This window comes from Salvelinus alpinus, chromosome 25 (assembly GCF_045679555.1).
Source record: "Salvelinus alpinus chromosome 25, SLU_Salpinus.1, whole genome shotgun sequence".
In the NCBI taxonomy this organism is placed as follows: domain Eukaryota; kingdom Metazoa; phylum Chordata; class Actinopteri; order Salmoniformes; family Salmonidae; genus Salvelinus; species Salvelinus alpinus.
Window position 1 is genome coordinate 16469276 of NC_092110.1, and position 16884 is coordinate 16486159.

General features: G+C 42.6%; 1 protein-coding gene and 1 pseudogene across 1 annotated transcript; one reads left to right on the forward strand and one right to left on the reverse strand.

Annotated features, from left to right (window-relative positions):
• Positions 1-93: 93 nt before the first annotated feature.
• LOC139553467 (cardiolipin synthase (CMP-forming)-like) lies at positions 94-3921 on the forward strand. Its single transcript, XM_071365810.1, has 7 exons — positions 94-1035; positions 1320-1457; positions 2629-2758; positions 2941-3026; positions 3232-3300; positions 3427-3518; positions 3627-3921. The coding sequence occupies exons 1-7, from the start codon at positions 484-486 to the stop codon at positions 3715-3717; spliced, it is 1158 nt and encodes a 385-aa protein (XP_071221911.1). The 5' UTR covers positions 94-483; the 3' UTR covers positions 3718-3921.
• An 8334-nt stretch (positions 3922-12255) lies between these two features.
• On the reverse strand, positions 12256-16612 carry LOC139553047 (thioredoxin-related transmembrane protein 1-like; annotated as a pseudogene).
• Positions 16613-16884: the final 272 nt, after the last annotated feature.

Here is a 16884-nt window from a genome sequence, read left to right on the forward strand (position 1 = left end):
TTTTGCAGACACCTTACAGCTGCGTATAGAGTCCACTGCTAGTCGCTGTTTGTTCAGCTGTGGCGCAAGTGACTGGTTCAAGGATTTATCTGAGTGCGCAGGCGTGAAATAAATAACCTTTACATTTTAGAGAAAATGAGGCAGGTAGTGGTAAGATTATGCACTCTGAACGCCCAAAATGGTGACACATCCTGCATTATCGGATTATAATTACCCAAATTATCAAAACTAGCTAACTTGTTAAATCAGGGTTTTGGGAAACTGTTAAGTGGCATCAGAGATGCTTGTATCCATCTCTGGTGATATCCACCATTACCACGACGTCGTAAAACTCGCGGAATACGGCAGCAAATATGGAACACGTTGGTTTGATCGGCTAGAGCTGCTGGTTGATACTAAGGAAACAGGACAAATATGAACCAGCGGGGAGGTGTTATAAAGAGTTGTAAATGAGGTTAGTTTGTAAGTCGCGTCTTGTTCGCGATGTTCTTGTCGGTTTCTAAAAATAACTTGGCGGTGTGTGCGAGAAGTGTGTGTTGGGCATTTCCTGCGTCATGGCGGCAGCAGCAGCAGACCGGTGTGTGTGTGAGGGTAGAACTGAAGTTGCTGCAGAGACTTAAAAACAGAGTCTCCTCTGTCGCCCAGTGGTCCAGCTACACACAATATCACACACACACCCCACAGGACACGCACATCCCCAGCCCAACGACCCCAGAGGTTAGCGGCCATGCGCTAAAGGGTTCCACCGAAATCGTCATCCGATTTTATCGCAGCAGAGGTCACGAGAGGACGCAGGGTAACAACGACCGCTTTAGGTTTTACCCTACGGATCACTCGTCTAACTCTCATGTTCTCCTGGGGTTGAGGTTGTTCCCAGTGAGTTCTGGTGTGTTTCCAGGCTGGAGAGGTCTCTGTAGTGGAAAACCCCGTGAGACCCCAGCCGACTGCCCACCTGGAGTGGACCTGAGGGAAACCACCCAGCCAGCTGATAGACCATCTGATCTTGGTCAAGGACTGTTCAAGTTTAAAGAACTGGTAGGTCGGTGTGTGTTGTAAGACAAGTGGTAGTCTTGGCAGATTCATTGTTGTTGATGTCTGTGTGCAGGAAGTTGCCCTGCTGTAGGTTAAATTATGCCATATTGCTGAGTACTTTTAGGGCTGGTTTCCCTTGCTGTCACCTTTTGTCCTGTCATGGCATGTTTTAAAGACAAAGAACCACACACTCTCTAGTCATGAACAATGCACAGTCCTGCACTAAATATTGCTCAACCAGTGTTTAGAAAAAAAAAATAATAATAATAATTCTATGTGTGTTTCAGTATGAGAACCCGTGGACTATCCCCAACCTGCTGTGTGTGTGTCGCATCGCACTGGCTCCAGTCCTGGGAATCCTGATAACTGAGCAACATTTTCACCTCTCCCTTGGGTTGTTTGCTTTGGCTGGATTTACTGACGTGGTACAAACACCTGCCTACACACACAGCTTGAAATACACACATACATACAGCTTGAAATACACTCTATGACCAAAAATATGTGGACATTGCTCGTTGAACATCTAATTACAAAATCATGGGCATCAATATGGAGTTGGTCCCCCTTTGTTGCAATAAGGCATTTCACTAGATGTTGGAATATTGCTGCGGGGACTTGCTTCCATTCAGCCACAAGTGCATTAGTGAGGTCGGGCACTGATGTTGGGCGATTAGGCCTGGCTCGCAGTCAGCGTTCCAATTCATCCTGAAGGTGTTCAATGGGGTTGAGCTCAGGGCTCTTTGCAGGCCAGTCAAGTTCTTCCACACTGATCTCGACAAACCATTTCTGTATGGACCTCACTTTGTGCACGAGGGCATTGTCATGCTGAAACAGGAAAACTGTTGCCACAAAGTTGGAAGCACAGAATCGTCCAGAATGTCATTGTATGCTGTAGTGTTAAGATTTCCCTTCACTAGAACTAAAGGGCGTAGCACGAACCATGAAAAACAGACCCAGACCATTATTCCTCCTCCACCAAACTTTACAGTTGGCACTGCATTAAGGCAGGTAGCGTTTTCTTGGCATCCGCCGAACCCAGATTTGTCCGTCGGACTGCAAGATGATTCATCGCTCCTGAGAACGCATTTCCACTGCTCCAGAGTCCAATGGCGGTGAGCTTTACACCACTCCAGCTGACGCTTGGCATTTCATGAAGCTCCCAAAGAACAGTTATTGTGCTGACATAGCTTGTGTGGCCTACCACTTTGTTGCTGAGCCGTTGTTGCTCCTAGACGTTTCCACTTCACAATAACAGAACTTACAGTTGACTGGGCAGCTCTAGCAGGGCAGAAATTTGACAAACTGATTTGTTGATAAGGTGGCATCCTATGACAGTGCCACGTTGAAAGTCACTGAGCTCTTCAGTAAGGCCATAATACTGCCAATGTTTGTCTATAGAGATTGCATGGTTGTGTTCTTGATTTTATACACCTGTCAGCAACGGGTGAGGCTGAAATGGCTGAATCCACTAATTTGAAGGGGTGTCCACATACTTTTGTGTATATATAGTGTACTTTGATTAAAAATATATATATATGCCACCATACACACATACATACTACACACTGTTAACCCTGTGTGTTGTCTTTGTAGCTGGATGGTTATATAGCCCGTAACTGGCCCAGTCAGAAGTCTGCGCTGGGCAGCGCGCTCGACCCATTGGCTGATAAAATCCTCATCAGCGTTCTCTACATCAGTCTCACCTATGCACAGCTCATCCCAGGTGTGTGTTGAAATGCAAGTCCTTCCTTGCTGCGAAATTAAATCTTTCTGTTTACAGTGCTAATAATCCCAAACAATGTCAACACAATCCTCATAGATGTAGAAGACACATTTGAAAGCAAAAAATAATTAGTTGTTCAATTTGTGGTCTTCCAGCACCTCTGACCATGTGTCTTTTCTTAGCTCCCCTGACAGCGTTGGTGATAGCCAGAGACGTTGGTCTGATAGCAGCTGTTTTCTACGTCAGATACAAGACTGTCCCACCTCCTGTAAGTCTCTCACACACACACAGCGGGCTGGTTCAGGGCTGTCACGGACACTATTGTCCATCAGTAGGATACAGGAACGAGGAGATGAATGGCAGTGGATCCAGAACTTTGTTGCGTTTAGATCTTTGGCGTTGCTCTGTTTAGACTACATAATAATTATCTTCCGCTCCCTCCTCTCGCTCTCTTTCCTTCTCTCTCGTTCCAGGTGACTCTCAGTAAGTTTTTTAACCCCTGCTACACAACAGCGCAGCTCAAACCCACCACCCTCAGCAAGGTAAGTTTCTGTACCTTATATACACACAGGCATATATCTAAATACTCATGCACAAAACGTCATCCAACAGTCCTCAGTTGTTTGTCTAGTTGGTTAATCATGTGTGTGTGGGTTGTGTGCGTGCAGGTGAACACAGCGATCCAGCTCTTTCTAGTAGCAGCATCGTTGGCCTCACCTGTCTTTCACTACACAGACAGTCCGCTCCTGCAAGCCCTATGGTAAGACACACACCACAGGCAGTCTGTTTTGGCACACTGCACTCTGAAACTCTAAATGGTTCATTATTTTTGTTCCGCATGTGTTGGTAATACTGTGTTTATGTGCAGGTATATCACAGCGGTAACGACGACTGTGTCAGGCTACAGCTACTATCACTATGGCATGAAGACTGTCGCTGTGCTCAACAGCACCAAGTAACCATGGCAACTCAGCAAGCACCAAGTAACGGTTGCAACTTAATACACTCCACAACCATTGTTGCGCCTGAGTACTCAAGTTGAACAGACACACGCACTTGTGTTTGGAAAGACTCCAAAATGAACTCTGAGTGTGTATTTTTAATCTCAGTATTGCCATGGGAACCGTTTTGTATCTGATGACTGTGATTAAACCATGACCCTGCTTTGCCGTATGTATCAACTCCTTGTTTAGATTGCTAGTATGGTCTGTAAAGAAGATCAGGATTCTGCAAGAGTGTGTGTGGCGGGAATTTTAAACGTGTATGCGATGGGGACGTTTTCAACATTGCCACCAATTGTACCAAGAAGGTTTAGTGTGTCAAAGCTGTGTGTTAGTGGCAACTGCTGGTCTACTGAAGTCACCAGCTGTTGATTATGAGACTGACTATTGATATTTGTATTGCGATATTTTTTAATTTTTTAATTTAACTAGGCAAGTCAGGTATGAACACATTCTTATTTACAATGATGGCCTACCCCGGCCAAACCCTCCCCTAACCCGGCTGACGCTGGGCCAATTGTGCGCTGCCCTATGGGACTCCCGATCACGGCCAGTTGTGATACAGCCCGGAATCGAACCAGGGTCTGTAGTGACGCCTATAGCACTGAGATGCTGCGCCACTCGGGAGTTCTGTCTCCTAGCTTAGTGATTTTTCCAATACAGGAGGTTTAGTCAAACCCTTGGAAGCCCAGGGTTCAGTGTGACAAGATTTGGAAGGATGGCTGTGCAAGGCTAGTCAAACTGCAACATCAGTAATATTGGAAAGAAACATGATTTAATGAGGCTTCAAATGATCAGTGGTGTAAAGTACTTAAGTAAAAATACCCCCCAAAACTACTTTAGTACTTTCAAGTATATATACTTAACTATTTAAATTGGTCAACTTTTACTCCACTACATTCCTAAAGAAAATTTACTTTTTACTCTGTACATTTTCCCTGAAACCAAAGTACTGATTACAATTTGAATGCTTAGCAGGACTGGGAAAATGGTCTAATTCACGTACTTAAAGAGAGAATCCCTGGTCATCCCTACTGCATCTGATCTGGCAGACTCACTAAACACACGCTTTGTTTGTAAATTTATGTCTGAGTGTTGGAATGTGCCCCTGGCTACCCACTAAATAAATTTAAAAAAACAAGAAAATCATGCAGTCTGGTTTGATTATAAGGAATTTGAAATTATTTATACTTTTGATACTTATATTTAAAGCCAAATACTTTGACTTTTGCTCAATTAGGATTTTACTGGGTGACTTTGACTTGAGTCTTTTTCTATAAAATGTATATTTACTTTCACTCAAGTATGAAAATTGGGTACTTTTCCCGCCACTGCAAATTATACTAGGTGATGAGGGTTATTTCATCAGTACATTACATCAGATTTGTAGTGTTTTGGAAACTTGAAAAGCAGTGAGGATCACTACAATTTACTAATTTATTAAATCATTAATTTATTCAGGTGTTACATGGCTGGTGCCTTGAAATCCAATTTGTGTGTGTGTGAGAGAATTCAGCGTCTTCACTCTTCAGATCCCGGAGGTGAATTCAGGTCTTCTGACAAGGGATCTTTTAACCTCCACCAGCGAACAACATCCTGCAGACAAAATACACAGTTCAACCCTCACCTCTGAACTCAGGTCAGTGCAGATAAATGCAGTCATGGGTAACTGCATACGTGGAGTGTGTCTGAAAGTGGCCATGGCGAAAGAACAGGGTGGATGAACAGAAGTTGGTGTCTGGAAATCGAATTAGCTAATTGGGCAGATTTGTTTGCACTCGACTGTTTCAGGTGGCTGCTATTTTAACATTAAGCTGACCAATGGCGCACCGGGCTATGGCCTGTCTAACCAATAACGGAGTGCTGATGTTACACACATCACTGTTGATCCACCCACTTTTGCAACACCCACTTTCAGACACTCCAAGTATGCAGTTACACATACTTGGATAAATTAAAGGATTGGAGGTGAGGGCTAGAATTAAGAGACAAGGAGGTAACGGCCAGAGTAGCTTAATTAGCTATGGATAGTGGTCACCATGGTTACCTGCCAGGGCCATCGCCAGGTGTAGCTCATCTCTCATGAGCTCCAGAACATAACTGACACCCTGCTCTCCCTACAAACACCCACACAAATTTTACATTTCACTTATTTAGCAGACACTCAACTGAAGTAGGTAACACAACCACATATGATTATTGTAATTGGCGTCATCTGCACACAGACACAGTTGTACCTGGCAGGCGAGCCCCCAGAGTACAGGTCGTTCAAGGAAGACAGCGGTAGCCCACAGAGCTAAGGCCTTCAGGACGTCAGTCCCTCTCTGTCCACGTACACCTCACACAACCCTGCTACCAAATCAAATTGTATTGTTACCATGAAATCCTTACTTACAATTCCTTAAAATTAACCAACAATGCAGTTCAAGAAAGAGTTAAAATATTTCCTAAATAAACTAAAGTTTGAAAAAATCTAATCAATGAAAAAGTAACACAATAAATGTACATAACAATAATGAGGCTATATACAGGCGATACCGGTACCGAGTCAATGTGCGGGGTACAGGTTAGTCGAGGTAATTTGTAAAGTGACTATGCATAGATAATAAACAGCGAGTAGCAGCAGTTTAAAAACCTATGGGGGACGGGGGTCAATGTAAAATAGTCTGGGTGGCCAATTGATTAGTTGTTCAGCAGTTTTATGGCTTGGGGGTAGAAGCTGTTAAGGAGCCTTTTGGTCCTAGACTTGGTGCTCTGGGACCGCTTGCCGTGCAGTAGCAGAGAGAACAGTCTATGACTTGGGTGACTGGAGCCTTTGACAATTTTTTGGGCTTCCTCTGACACCGCCTAGTGTATAGGTCATGGATGGTAGGAAGCTTGGCCCCAGTGATGTACTAGGCCGTACGCACTACCCTCTGTAGCACCTTACGGTCAGATGCCGAGCAGTTGGCATACCAGGCGGTGATGCAACCGGTCAGGATGTTCTCGATGGTGCAGCTGTAGACCTTTTTGAGGATCTGGGGACCTATGCCAAATCGTTTCAGTCTCCTGAGGGGGAAAAGGTGTTGTCGTGCCCTCTTCACAACTGTCTTGGTATGTTTGGACCATGATAGTTCGTTGGTGATGTGGAAACTCTCGACCCGCACCACTACAGCCCTGTCGATGTTAATGGGGGCCTGTTCGTCCCGCATTTCCCTGTAGTACACGATCAGCTCCTTTGTCTTGCTCACATTGAGGGAGAGGTTGTTGACCTGGCACCATACTGCCAGGTCTCTGACCTCCTCCTTTTAGGCTGTCTCATTGTTGTCGGTGATCAGGCCTACCACTGTTGTGTTGTCAGAAAACCTAATGATGGTGTTGGAGTCATGTTTGGCCATGCAGTCATGGGTGAACAGGGAGTACAGGAGGGGACTAAGCACGCACCCCTGAGGGGCCACAGTGTTGAGGATCAGCGTGGCAGACGTGTTGTTGCCTTCCCTTACCACCTGGGGGCGGCCATTCAGGAAGTCCAGGATCCAGTTGCAGGGGGAGGTGTTTAGCTTAGTGATGAGCTTTGTGGGCACTGTGGTGCCCACCAACACCACCTCGGATACAACATCCAGCTACAGACAGACACATGTAACAGGCTATAAAATTAAACATTTTTGGAGAGTGTGTGTGTTGGGTTCCCTCACCTGAGCTGGGACCCCGTCTAGCTGCCTATCTTTGCTTTAAATCAGTGTACACACGAGCATACTCTCGCAGCCTTTTTCTCTCTTCATCAACTCCATTCAAATTGCATCCAAAATAGATAATCGTGTTCTATATTGATATATAGCCCTATATATATATATATATATATATATATATATATATACAGTATATATAGATGTCCTAGCCTACCTCTTTCATGTAATAAATTCAATGCAGTATTAGCCTTATATTTAGCTAATTAATTATGTGTTATGCATAATAAGCTTCAGGCTTATAGCCTCTGTCTCTTGCGCAATACGTAAACAGCTGTGCTGCGCTGGCCTCCTTAAACAAATCATCCCATGCAGGAAAAGCTAGTCTATACGCGGTGGCGGTCTATAGCAGTTATTTATTCAGACCCATAACCATTCAATGTTTGTGAAGAGAAGTGAAAGCCTGCATCTAATTCTAGTCCAACACTACCAGTCAAAAGTTTTAGAACACCTACTAATTCAAGGTTTTTTCTTTATTTTTACTATTTTCTACATTGTAAAATAATAGTGAAGACATCAAAACTATGAAATAACACATATAGAATAATGTAGTAACCAAAATAGTGTTAAACAAATCCAATTTGAGATGATTAAAATAGCCACCCTTTGCCTTCATGACAGTTTTGCACACTCTTGGCATTCTCTCAACCAGCTTCATGAGGAATGGTTTTCCAACAGTCTTGAAGGAGTTCCTACATATGCTGAGCACTTGTTGGCTGCTTTTCCTTCACTCTGCGGTCCGACTCATCCCAAACCATATCAATTTGGTTGAGGTCGGGGGATTGTGGAGGTCAGGTCATCTGATGCAGCACTCCATCACTCTCCTTCTTGGTAAAATGGAGGCTTGGAGGTGTGTTGGGCCATTGTCCTGTTGAAAAACAAATGATAGTCCCACTAAGCTCCAACCAGATGGGATGGCGTATCACTGCAGAATGATGTGGTAGCCATGCTGGTTACGTGTTCCTTGAATTGTGCCTTGAATTCTAAATAAATTACAGACAGTGTCACCAGCAAAGCAGCCCCACACCATAACACCTCCTCCTCCATGCTTTACGGTGGGAAATACACATGCAGAGATAATCCGTTCACCCACACCGTGTCTCACAAAGACACAGTGGTTGGAACCAAAAATCTCCAATTTGGACTCCAGATCAAATCCAAATCAAATGTATTTATATAGCCCTTCTTACATCAGCTGATATCTCAAAGTGCTGTACAGAAACCCAGCCTAAAACCCCAAACAGCAAGCAATGCAGGTGTAGAAGCACGGTGGCTCGGAAGAACTCCCTTGAAAGGCGAAAACCTAGGAAGAAACCTAGAGAGGAACCAGGCTATGAGGGGTGGCCATGCCTCTTCTGGCTATGCCGGGTGAAGATTATAACAGAACATGGCCAAGATGTTCAAATGTTCAAAAATGACCATCATGGTCAAATAATAATAATCACAGTAGTTGTCGAGGGTGCAACAAGTCAGCACCTCAGGAGTAAATGTCAGTTGGCTTTTCATAGCCGATCATTAAGAGTATCTCTACCGCTCCTGCTGTCTCTAGAGAGTTGAAAACAGCAGGTTTGGGACAGGTAGCATGTCCGGTGAACAGGTCAGGGTTCCATAGCCGCAGGCAGAACAGTTGAAAATGGAGCAGCAGCATGGCCAGGTGGACTGGGGACAGCAAGGAGTCATCATGCCAGGTAGTCCTGAGGCATGGTCCTAAGGCTCAGGTCCTCCGAGAGAGAGAAAGAGAGAAAGAGAGAAAGAGAGAAAGAGAGAATTAGAGAGAGCATACTTAAATTCACACAGGACACCGGATAAGACAGGAGAAGTACTTCAGATATAACAGACTGACCCTAGCCCCCCGACACATAAACTACTGCAGCATAAATACTGGAGGCTGAGAAAGGAGGGGTCAGGAGACACTGTGGCCCCATCCGATGATACCCCCGGACAGGGCCAAAGGACAGATTTCCACCGGTCTAATGTCCATTGCTCGGATTTCTTGGCCCAAGCAAGTCTCTTCTTCTTAATGTCCTTAATGTCCTTTAGTTGTGTTTTCTTTGCAGCAATTTGACCACGAAGGCCTGATTCACACAGTCTCCTCTGAACAGTTGATGTTGAGATGTGTCTGTTAATTAGAACTCTGTGAAGCATTTATTTGGGCTGCAATTCTAATGGGCTGCAATTCCAATTCTAATGGTAACTCTAATGAACTTATCCTCTGCAGCAGAGTCACAAGTTTGGACACCCCTACTCATTCCAGGGTTTTTCTTTATTTTTTGTATTTTCTAGATTGTAGAGTAATAGTGAAGACATTTTTTATTTAATTTTTTTATTTCACCTTTATTTAACCAGGTAGGCAAGTTGAGAACAAGTTCTCATTTACAATTGCGACCTGGCCAAGATAAAGCAAAGCAGTTCGACACATACAACAACACAGAGTTACACATGGAGTAAAACAAACATACAGTCAATAATACAGTAGAAAAAATAAGTATATACAATGTGAGCAAATGAGGTGAGATAAGGGAGGTAAAGGCAAAAAAAGGCCATGGTGGCGAAGTAAATACAATATAGCAAGTAAAACACTGGAATGGTAGATTTGCAGTGGAAGAATGTGCAAAGTAAAGATAGAAATAATGGGGTGCAAAGGAGCAAAATAAATAAATAAATACAGTAGGGGGAGAGGTAGTTGTTTGGGCTAAATTATAGATGGGCTATGTACAGGTGCAGCAATCTGTGAGCTGCTCTGACAGCTGGTGCTTAAAGCTAGTGAGAGAGATAAGTGTTTCCAGTTTCAGAGATTTTTGTAGTTCATTCCAGTCATTGGCAGCAGAGAACTGGAAGGAGAGGCGGCCAAAGGAAGAATTGGTTTTGGGGGTGACCAGAGAGATATACCTGCTGGAGCGCGTGCTACAGGTGGGTGCTGCTATGGTAACCAAAAAAGTGTTTAACAAATCAAGATATATTCTATATTTGAGATTCTTCAAAGTAATCACCCTTGTTGTCATCTTGGCATTCTCTCAACCAGCTTCATGAGGTAGTCTCCTGGAATGCATTTCAATTAACAGGTGAGCGTTGTTAAAAGTTAATTTGTGGAATTTCTTTCCTTCTTAATGCGTTTGAGCCAATCAGTTGTGTTGTGACAAGGTTGGGGTGGTATACAGAAGATAGCCCTATTTGGTAAAAGACCAAGTCCATATTATGGCAAGAACAGCTCAAATAAGTAAAATAAAACAACAGTCCATCATTAATTTAAGACATGAAGGTCAGTCAATATGGAACATTTCAAGAACTTTGAAAGTTTCTTCAAGTGCAGTTGCAAAAACCATCAAGCACTATGATGAAACTGGCTCTCATGAAGACCGCCACAGCAAAGGAAAGCCAGAGTTACCTCTGCTGCAGAGGATACATTCATTAGAGTTAACTGCACCTCAGATTGCAGCCCAAATAAATGCTTCACAGAGTTCAAGTAACAGACACATCTCAACATCAACAGTTCAGAGGAGACTGAGTGAATCAGGCCTTCATGGTCGAATTGCTGCAAAGAAACCACTACTAAAGGACACTAATAATAAGAAGAGACTTGCTTGGGCCAAGAAACCCGAGCAATGGACATTAGACCGGTGGAAATCTGTCCTTTGGTCTGTTGAGTCCAAATTTGATATTTTTGATTCCAACCGCCGTGTTTTTGTGAGACACAGAGTAGGTGAACGGATGATCTCTGTATGTGTGGTTCCCACCGTGAAGCATGGAGGAGGAGGTGTGATGGTGTGGCGGTGCTTTGCTGGTGACACTGTCAGTGATTTATTTAGAATTCAAGGCACACTTAACCAGCATGGCTACCACAGCATTTTGCAGCGATATCCCATCCCACCTTGTTTGTGCTTAGTGGGACTATCATTTGTTTTTTAACAGGACACTGACCAAAAACACACCTCCAGGCTGTGTAAGGGCTATTTTACCAAGGAGAGTGATGGAGTGCAGCATCAGATGACCTGGCCTCCACAATCACCTGACCTCAACACAATTGAGAGGATTTGAGATGAGTTGGACCGCTGAGTCAAGAAAAAGCAGCCAACAAATGGTCAGCATATGTGGGAACTCCTTCAAGACTGTTGGAAAGCATTCCTCATGAAGCTGGTTGAGAGAATGCCAAGAGTGTGCAAAGCTGTCATCAAGACAAAGGGTGGCTACTTTGAAGGATCTCAAATATAAAATATATTTTGATTTGTTTAACACTTTTTTTGGTAACCACAATAGTAAAACTAGTAAAAATAAAGAAAAACCCTGTAATGCGTAGGTGTGTCCAAACTTTTGACAGGTACTGTATGTCTCTGGGCTTAGCTATACCACAGCCTCTGCCATATAAGCAAACAGAGCATGGCTTTGTGTCCGTGGTTGCACCTTTGCAATGCAGAAAACCTCTCATCATTAGCTCAAATTGTTCAACACTAGAGACCTATTTTACCAGAGCTAAAAAAAAATATATATATATACACAAATTAACCATCAAGATCAAGGAACTATCAAAACAATTTCAAATAAACCCTATTTAATCAAGATTTTTTTTTTTTACCGAAAGTGCAGTATGGATCAGATGAGATGAAATAGATGAGATGAAATAAATTCTGTGAATTTTATATCCTATCAAGGTGTGCCACGGTTCAAAAAAGGTTTCGTAACCACTGCTGTAGAGCATTAATAACACACTTTATGTGTGTGTGTTGTTGCGTTGTTCTGTGGAATCATCCTCTCACCTGCTCTCTCCTCTTTCTGCTTATGTCAGGTGGACAAAGGCAAGAAGGACCAGCACCTACACACACAAACACACAGAGAGAGAGAGACACAAGAGTTGAAAGAAACTATGTTGAACGGAGGGAAGAGTTGAGACAGGATCAGAGCAGTTAGAGACGGGGTTAAAAAAAACAATAATAAAGAAAACTAAATGTAGTTTAGAATTTAGTTTAGAATTAAGGTAGTTAAGAGGGCAAAGTTAATGTCAGTGTGGGCAGGAGTTGAGTTCCAAACTTTTAGGCGCTAGAAGACAGCTGGTTACACAAGAGAAGCTGAGTGCAGCCCACACACACACACACACACACACACACACACACACACACACACACACACACACACACACACACACACACACACACACACACACACACACACACACCCACACACACACACACACACACACACACACACACACACACACACACACACACACACACACACACACACACACACACACACACACACACACACACACATCTGTCCTCCTGATGCCTCTCCAGTCTCCTCTGCCCAGTCCCGAAATAGCAGCCATCCTCCTACTCCCACTCTTACATAAGATCACATTTCACTGCAGAGAAACTCATCGAAGTGTGTGTTTGTGTGTCTACATACTCTAGTAGGTTGTAAGAGATAGGTGATTTGGCATCTTTCTCAGAATGATGACATTGTCAACATGTTCAGTACCCTTCAAAAGCACATTTTGTTACGTTACAGCCTTATTCTAAAATTGATTAAATTGTTTTGGGCTGTTGGGTGTTTAGTAATAGTAAAGTAGTAATACCATAACATAGTGAAAGTATTATTAGTGTGTAAATAACCAGTCCCATGAGCAGCACAGTGACAAGTGTTGCCAAGACAAAGGAGAGGTTGGAGCCCCACTACAGCACGCCCAAATCCCACCTTGGATACCCATGAGTCTGCTGCACACGCACACACGTATGATTCTGTGTGTGGATCCTTTACACCATTCTATGTGTGTGTGTGTGTGTGTGCATGTGTGTGTGAGAGATTGGGTCTCACCCTGATTCCCAGAGAAAGCCTGAAAAGTCCGGCCATGCAGCTCATCCTGGAGGGAGGAGATCCACAAAGTCAATGGTAAAGTCAGATATTAGGTTACTGCCAGGTAAATGCCAAAATAATAACACCTGCTTTCAATATACTTTGGCAGTTACCTGTGTTTACAGAAGAGAAAATGAATATTTCCATGTTTATGTGTAATATACTGTATATGGTGTGTATATTTACAGAGGAGAAAGAAGGAGACTTTCACGAAGGCAGTGCTTCCACCTCCTCCCACCCAGTGTTAGAGACATACATACGCATGGAACTCCAACGCCTCACGGACAGACACGTACCTCCTCACGCTACCCTCCTTTACACTGTAAAATATACACACACACAGATAAATACTGTACACTTACATAGAAAGGTTAGAAGTTTACTGAGATACTAACTGGAAAATGGTTGGCTGTGTAGTAACCGAGAGAGAGAGAGAGAGAGAGAGAGAGAGAGAGAGAGAGAGAGAGAGAGAGAGAGAGAGAGAGAGAGAGAGAGAGAGAGAGAGAGAGAGAGAGAGAGAGAGAGAGAGAGAGAGAGAGAGAGAGAGAGAGAGAGAGAGAGAGAGAGAGAGAGAGAGAGAGAGAGAGATGGGGGGTTAGAAAGAGACTCATAATCAACTTCATAATATTTCTATACCAGGCTGTTGTGTGACGTCCATCTCTCCTCCATAAACCGCCATGGCTGTTGCCAGGCTAGAGAATCTCTCCTTCAGCTGGGCACAGGCCGGGCACCAAGGGGCAACACTACACACACAGACACTAACATCTATCTATGGACATAATGGAGATTCTACGGACGGGTGGCGAGATTCTACAGAATGTTCAACATATTTTGAACATTCTATGTTGTAGCTGCACCCATAGAGATTTATATTAAATTATTTGAGGGAAAATGGCAGCCATATTGGTCAGGAAGAAATCCAAACCATTATAATTGGAATGAATGGCAGTAGAGGCATAATCTTGATTTTACTTATGGAGGAAAATAAAGGTGAGGCATGCGATGTATCAGAACATGTGTAATAGAATCATTGTCAACCTAAAAGATTGTTATAGAATTATAAATACAGTTTATACGGTAAAAATAAACAGCATCTAAAATATATTTAAACATACCATAAATGTCTAAATTTTGGTTTTCTTGGAAAGTTGTGAGTGCTATTATATCACAGGAGGTTGGTGGCACCTTAATTGAGGAAAACGGGCTCGTGGTAATGACTGGGGCAGAAGCAGTGGAATGGTATCAAATACATCAAACAGATTGTTTCCAGTTGTTTGATGCCATTCCATTTGCTCCGTTCCGGCCATTATTATGAGCCGTTTTCCCCTCAGCAGCCTCCACTGTATTATATGATACAATATCAAGTACTTGTTGCCTTTACAACTTGTCTAAGTTCTATCATCAACAGATTTCAGCCAGTGTATGGTTGTGGATTGACTGCGTTGGTTGAATGGAATGTTGGCATATTGGCGGTTCATTTGAAAAATGTATGGAATCATTCCTCTAAAACTGTCTGGCTCGTTAGCTAACAAAGATACAGTGCAGATAAATTCTTCAAATTCATAATTTTATAATTACTATGAGACAACAGTTACACTGTCTGTCTGTATGTCTGTCTGTCCCTATATGGAACATTTACAGTGCTTTCAGAAAGTATTCACACCCCCTTGACTTTTTCCACATTTTGTTGTGTTACAGCCTGAATTGAACATTGATTAAGTGTGTCACTGGCGTACAGACAATACACCATAATGTCAAAGTGGAATTATGTTTTTTTTTTTTATGTTGACTAATTCATGAAAAATGAAAAGCTGAAATGTCTTGAGTCAGTAAGTATTCAACCCCTTTGTTATGGCAAGTCTAAATAAGTTCAGGAGTAACAAGTCATGCATTACAAGTCACCTAATAATTTGCATGGACTCACTCGGTGTATAATAATAGTGTTTTATATGATTTTTGAATAACTACCTCATCTCTGTACCCCACACATACAATTATCTGCCTCGCAAAGTGCACATATTGGTAGATGGGTAAGAAAAAAGAAGACGTTGAATATACCTTTGAGCATGGTGAAGTTATTAATTACACTTTGGAAGGTGTAGCAATACACACAGTCACTACAAAGATACAGGCGTCCTTCCTAACTCATTTGTCGAAGAGGAAGAAAACCGCTCAGGGATTTCAACATGAGGCCAATGGTGACTTTAAAACAGTTACAGAGTTTAATGGCTGTGATAGGAGAAAACGATGGACATTGTAGTTACTCCACAATACTAACCTAATTGACAGAGTGAAAAAAAGAAAGCCTGAACAGAATAAAAATATTTCAAAGCCTGCATCCTGTTTGCAACAAGGCACTAAAGGAATACTTGTCCTGTATACAAAGCGTTGTGTTTGGGGCAAATCCAATACAACACATTACTGAGTACCACTCTCCATATTTTCAAGCATGCTGTTGGCTGCATCATGTTATGGGTATGCTTGTAATCATTAAGGACTGGGGAGTTTTTCAGTATAGAAAATAAATGGAATGGAGCCTGCTTCAGTCTGCTTTCCAACAGACACTAAGAGATAAATCCACCTTTCAGCAGAACAATAACCTAAAACACAAGGTCAAATCCACACTGGAGTTCCTTACCAAGAAGACAGTGAATGTTCCTGAGTGGCCAAGTTACAGTTTTGACTTAAATCTACTTGAAAATCTATGGCAAGACCTGAAAATGGTTGTCTAACAATGATCAAGAACCAATTTGACAGAGCTTGAAGAATATTTATCATGGACAAATTATATAAATCCAGGTGTGGAAAGCTTACCCAGAAAGACTCACAGCTGTAATCACTGCCAAAGGTGCTTCTACAAAGTATTGATTTAGTGGTGTGAATACTTATGTAAATTAGATATATTTTCAATTAATTTGCAAACATTTCTAAAAACATGTTTTCACTTTGTCATTATGGGGTATTGTGTGTAGATGGTGGAGATTTTTTAAATATGTAATCCATTTTGAATTCAGACTGTAACTCAACAAAATGTGGAATAAGTCAAGGGGTGTGAATACATTCTGAAGGCACTCTCCATCCATAGTGACCGTCCAGTTAGTGTCAGTTATTGTCAGGACGCCTGTCTCTGTTTCTGCTACAGCAGAATCCCCAATGGAGCTGAGTAATATTATTAATAAGGACAGGAGTGGTTGGACAAGTTGACTACATGATCATTTACATGAAGGTGAATGAATAATACATGACAGTTTACAGGAACATTTTGGTTTCAACTGTGCCATGTTTCTGTTCCCGAAACTGCCTGAACTTTTATACACGGAGGTAACAAACAGTGATTATTTTAAGGTGGACCAGCTCATCTGGCGGCCAAGTGTTTGTTTCACGTGTGTGTGTGTGTGTGTGTGTGTGTGTGTGTGTGTGTGTGTGTGTGTGTGTGTGTGTGTGTGTGTGTGTGTGTGTGTGTGTGTGTGTGTGTGTGTGTGTGTGTGTGTGTGTGTGTGTGTTTGTAGTCTGATACATCAGAGCCAGATCTTAACATGTAAATATATTTTTG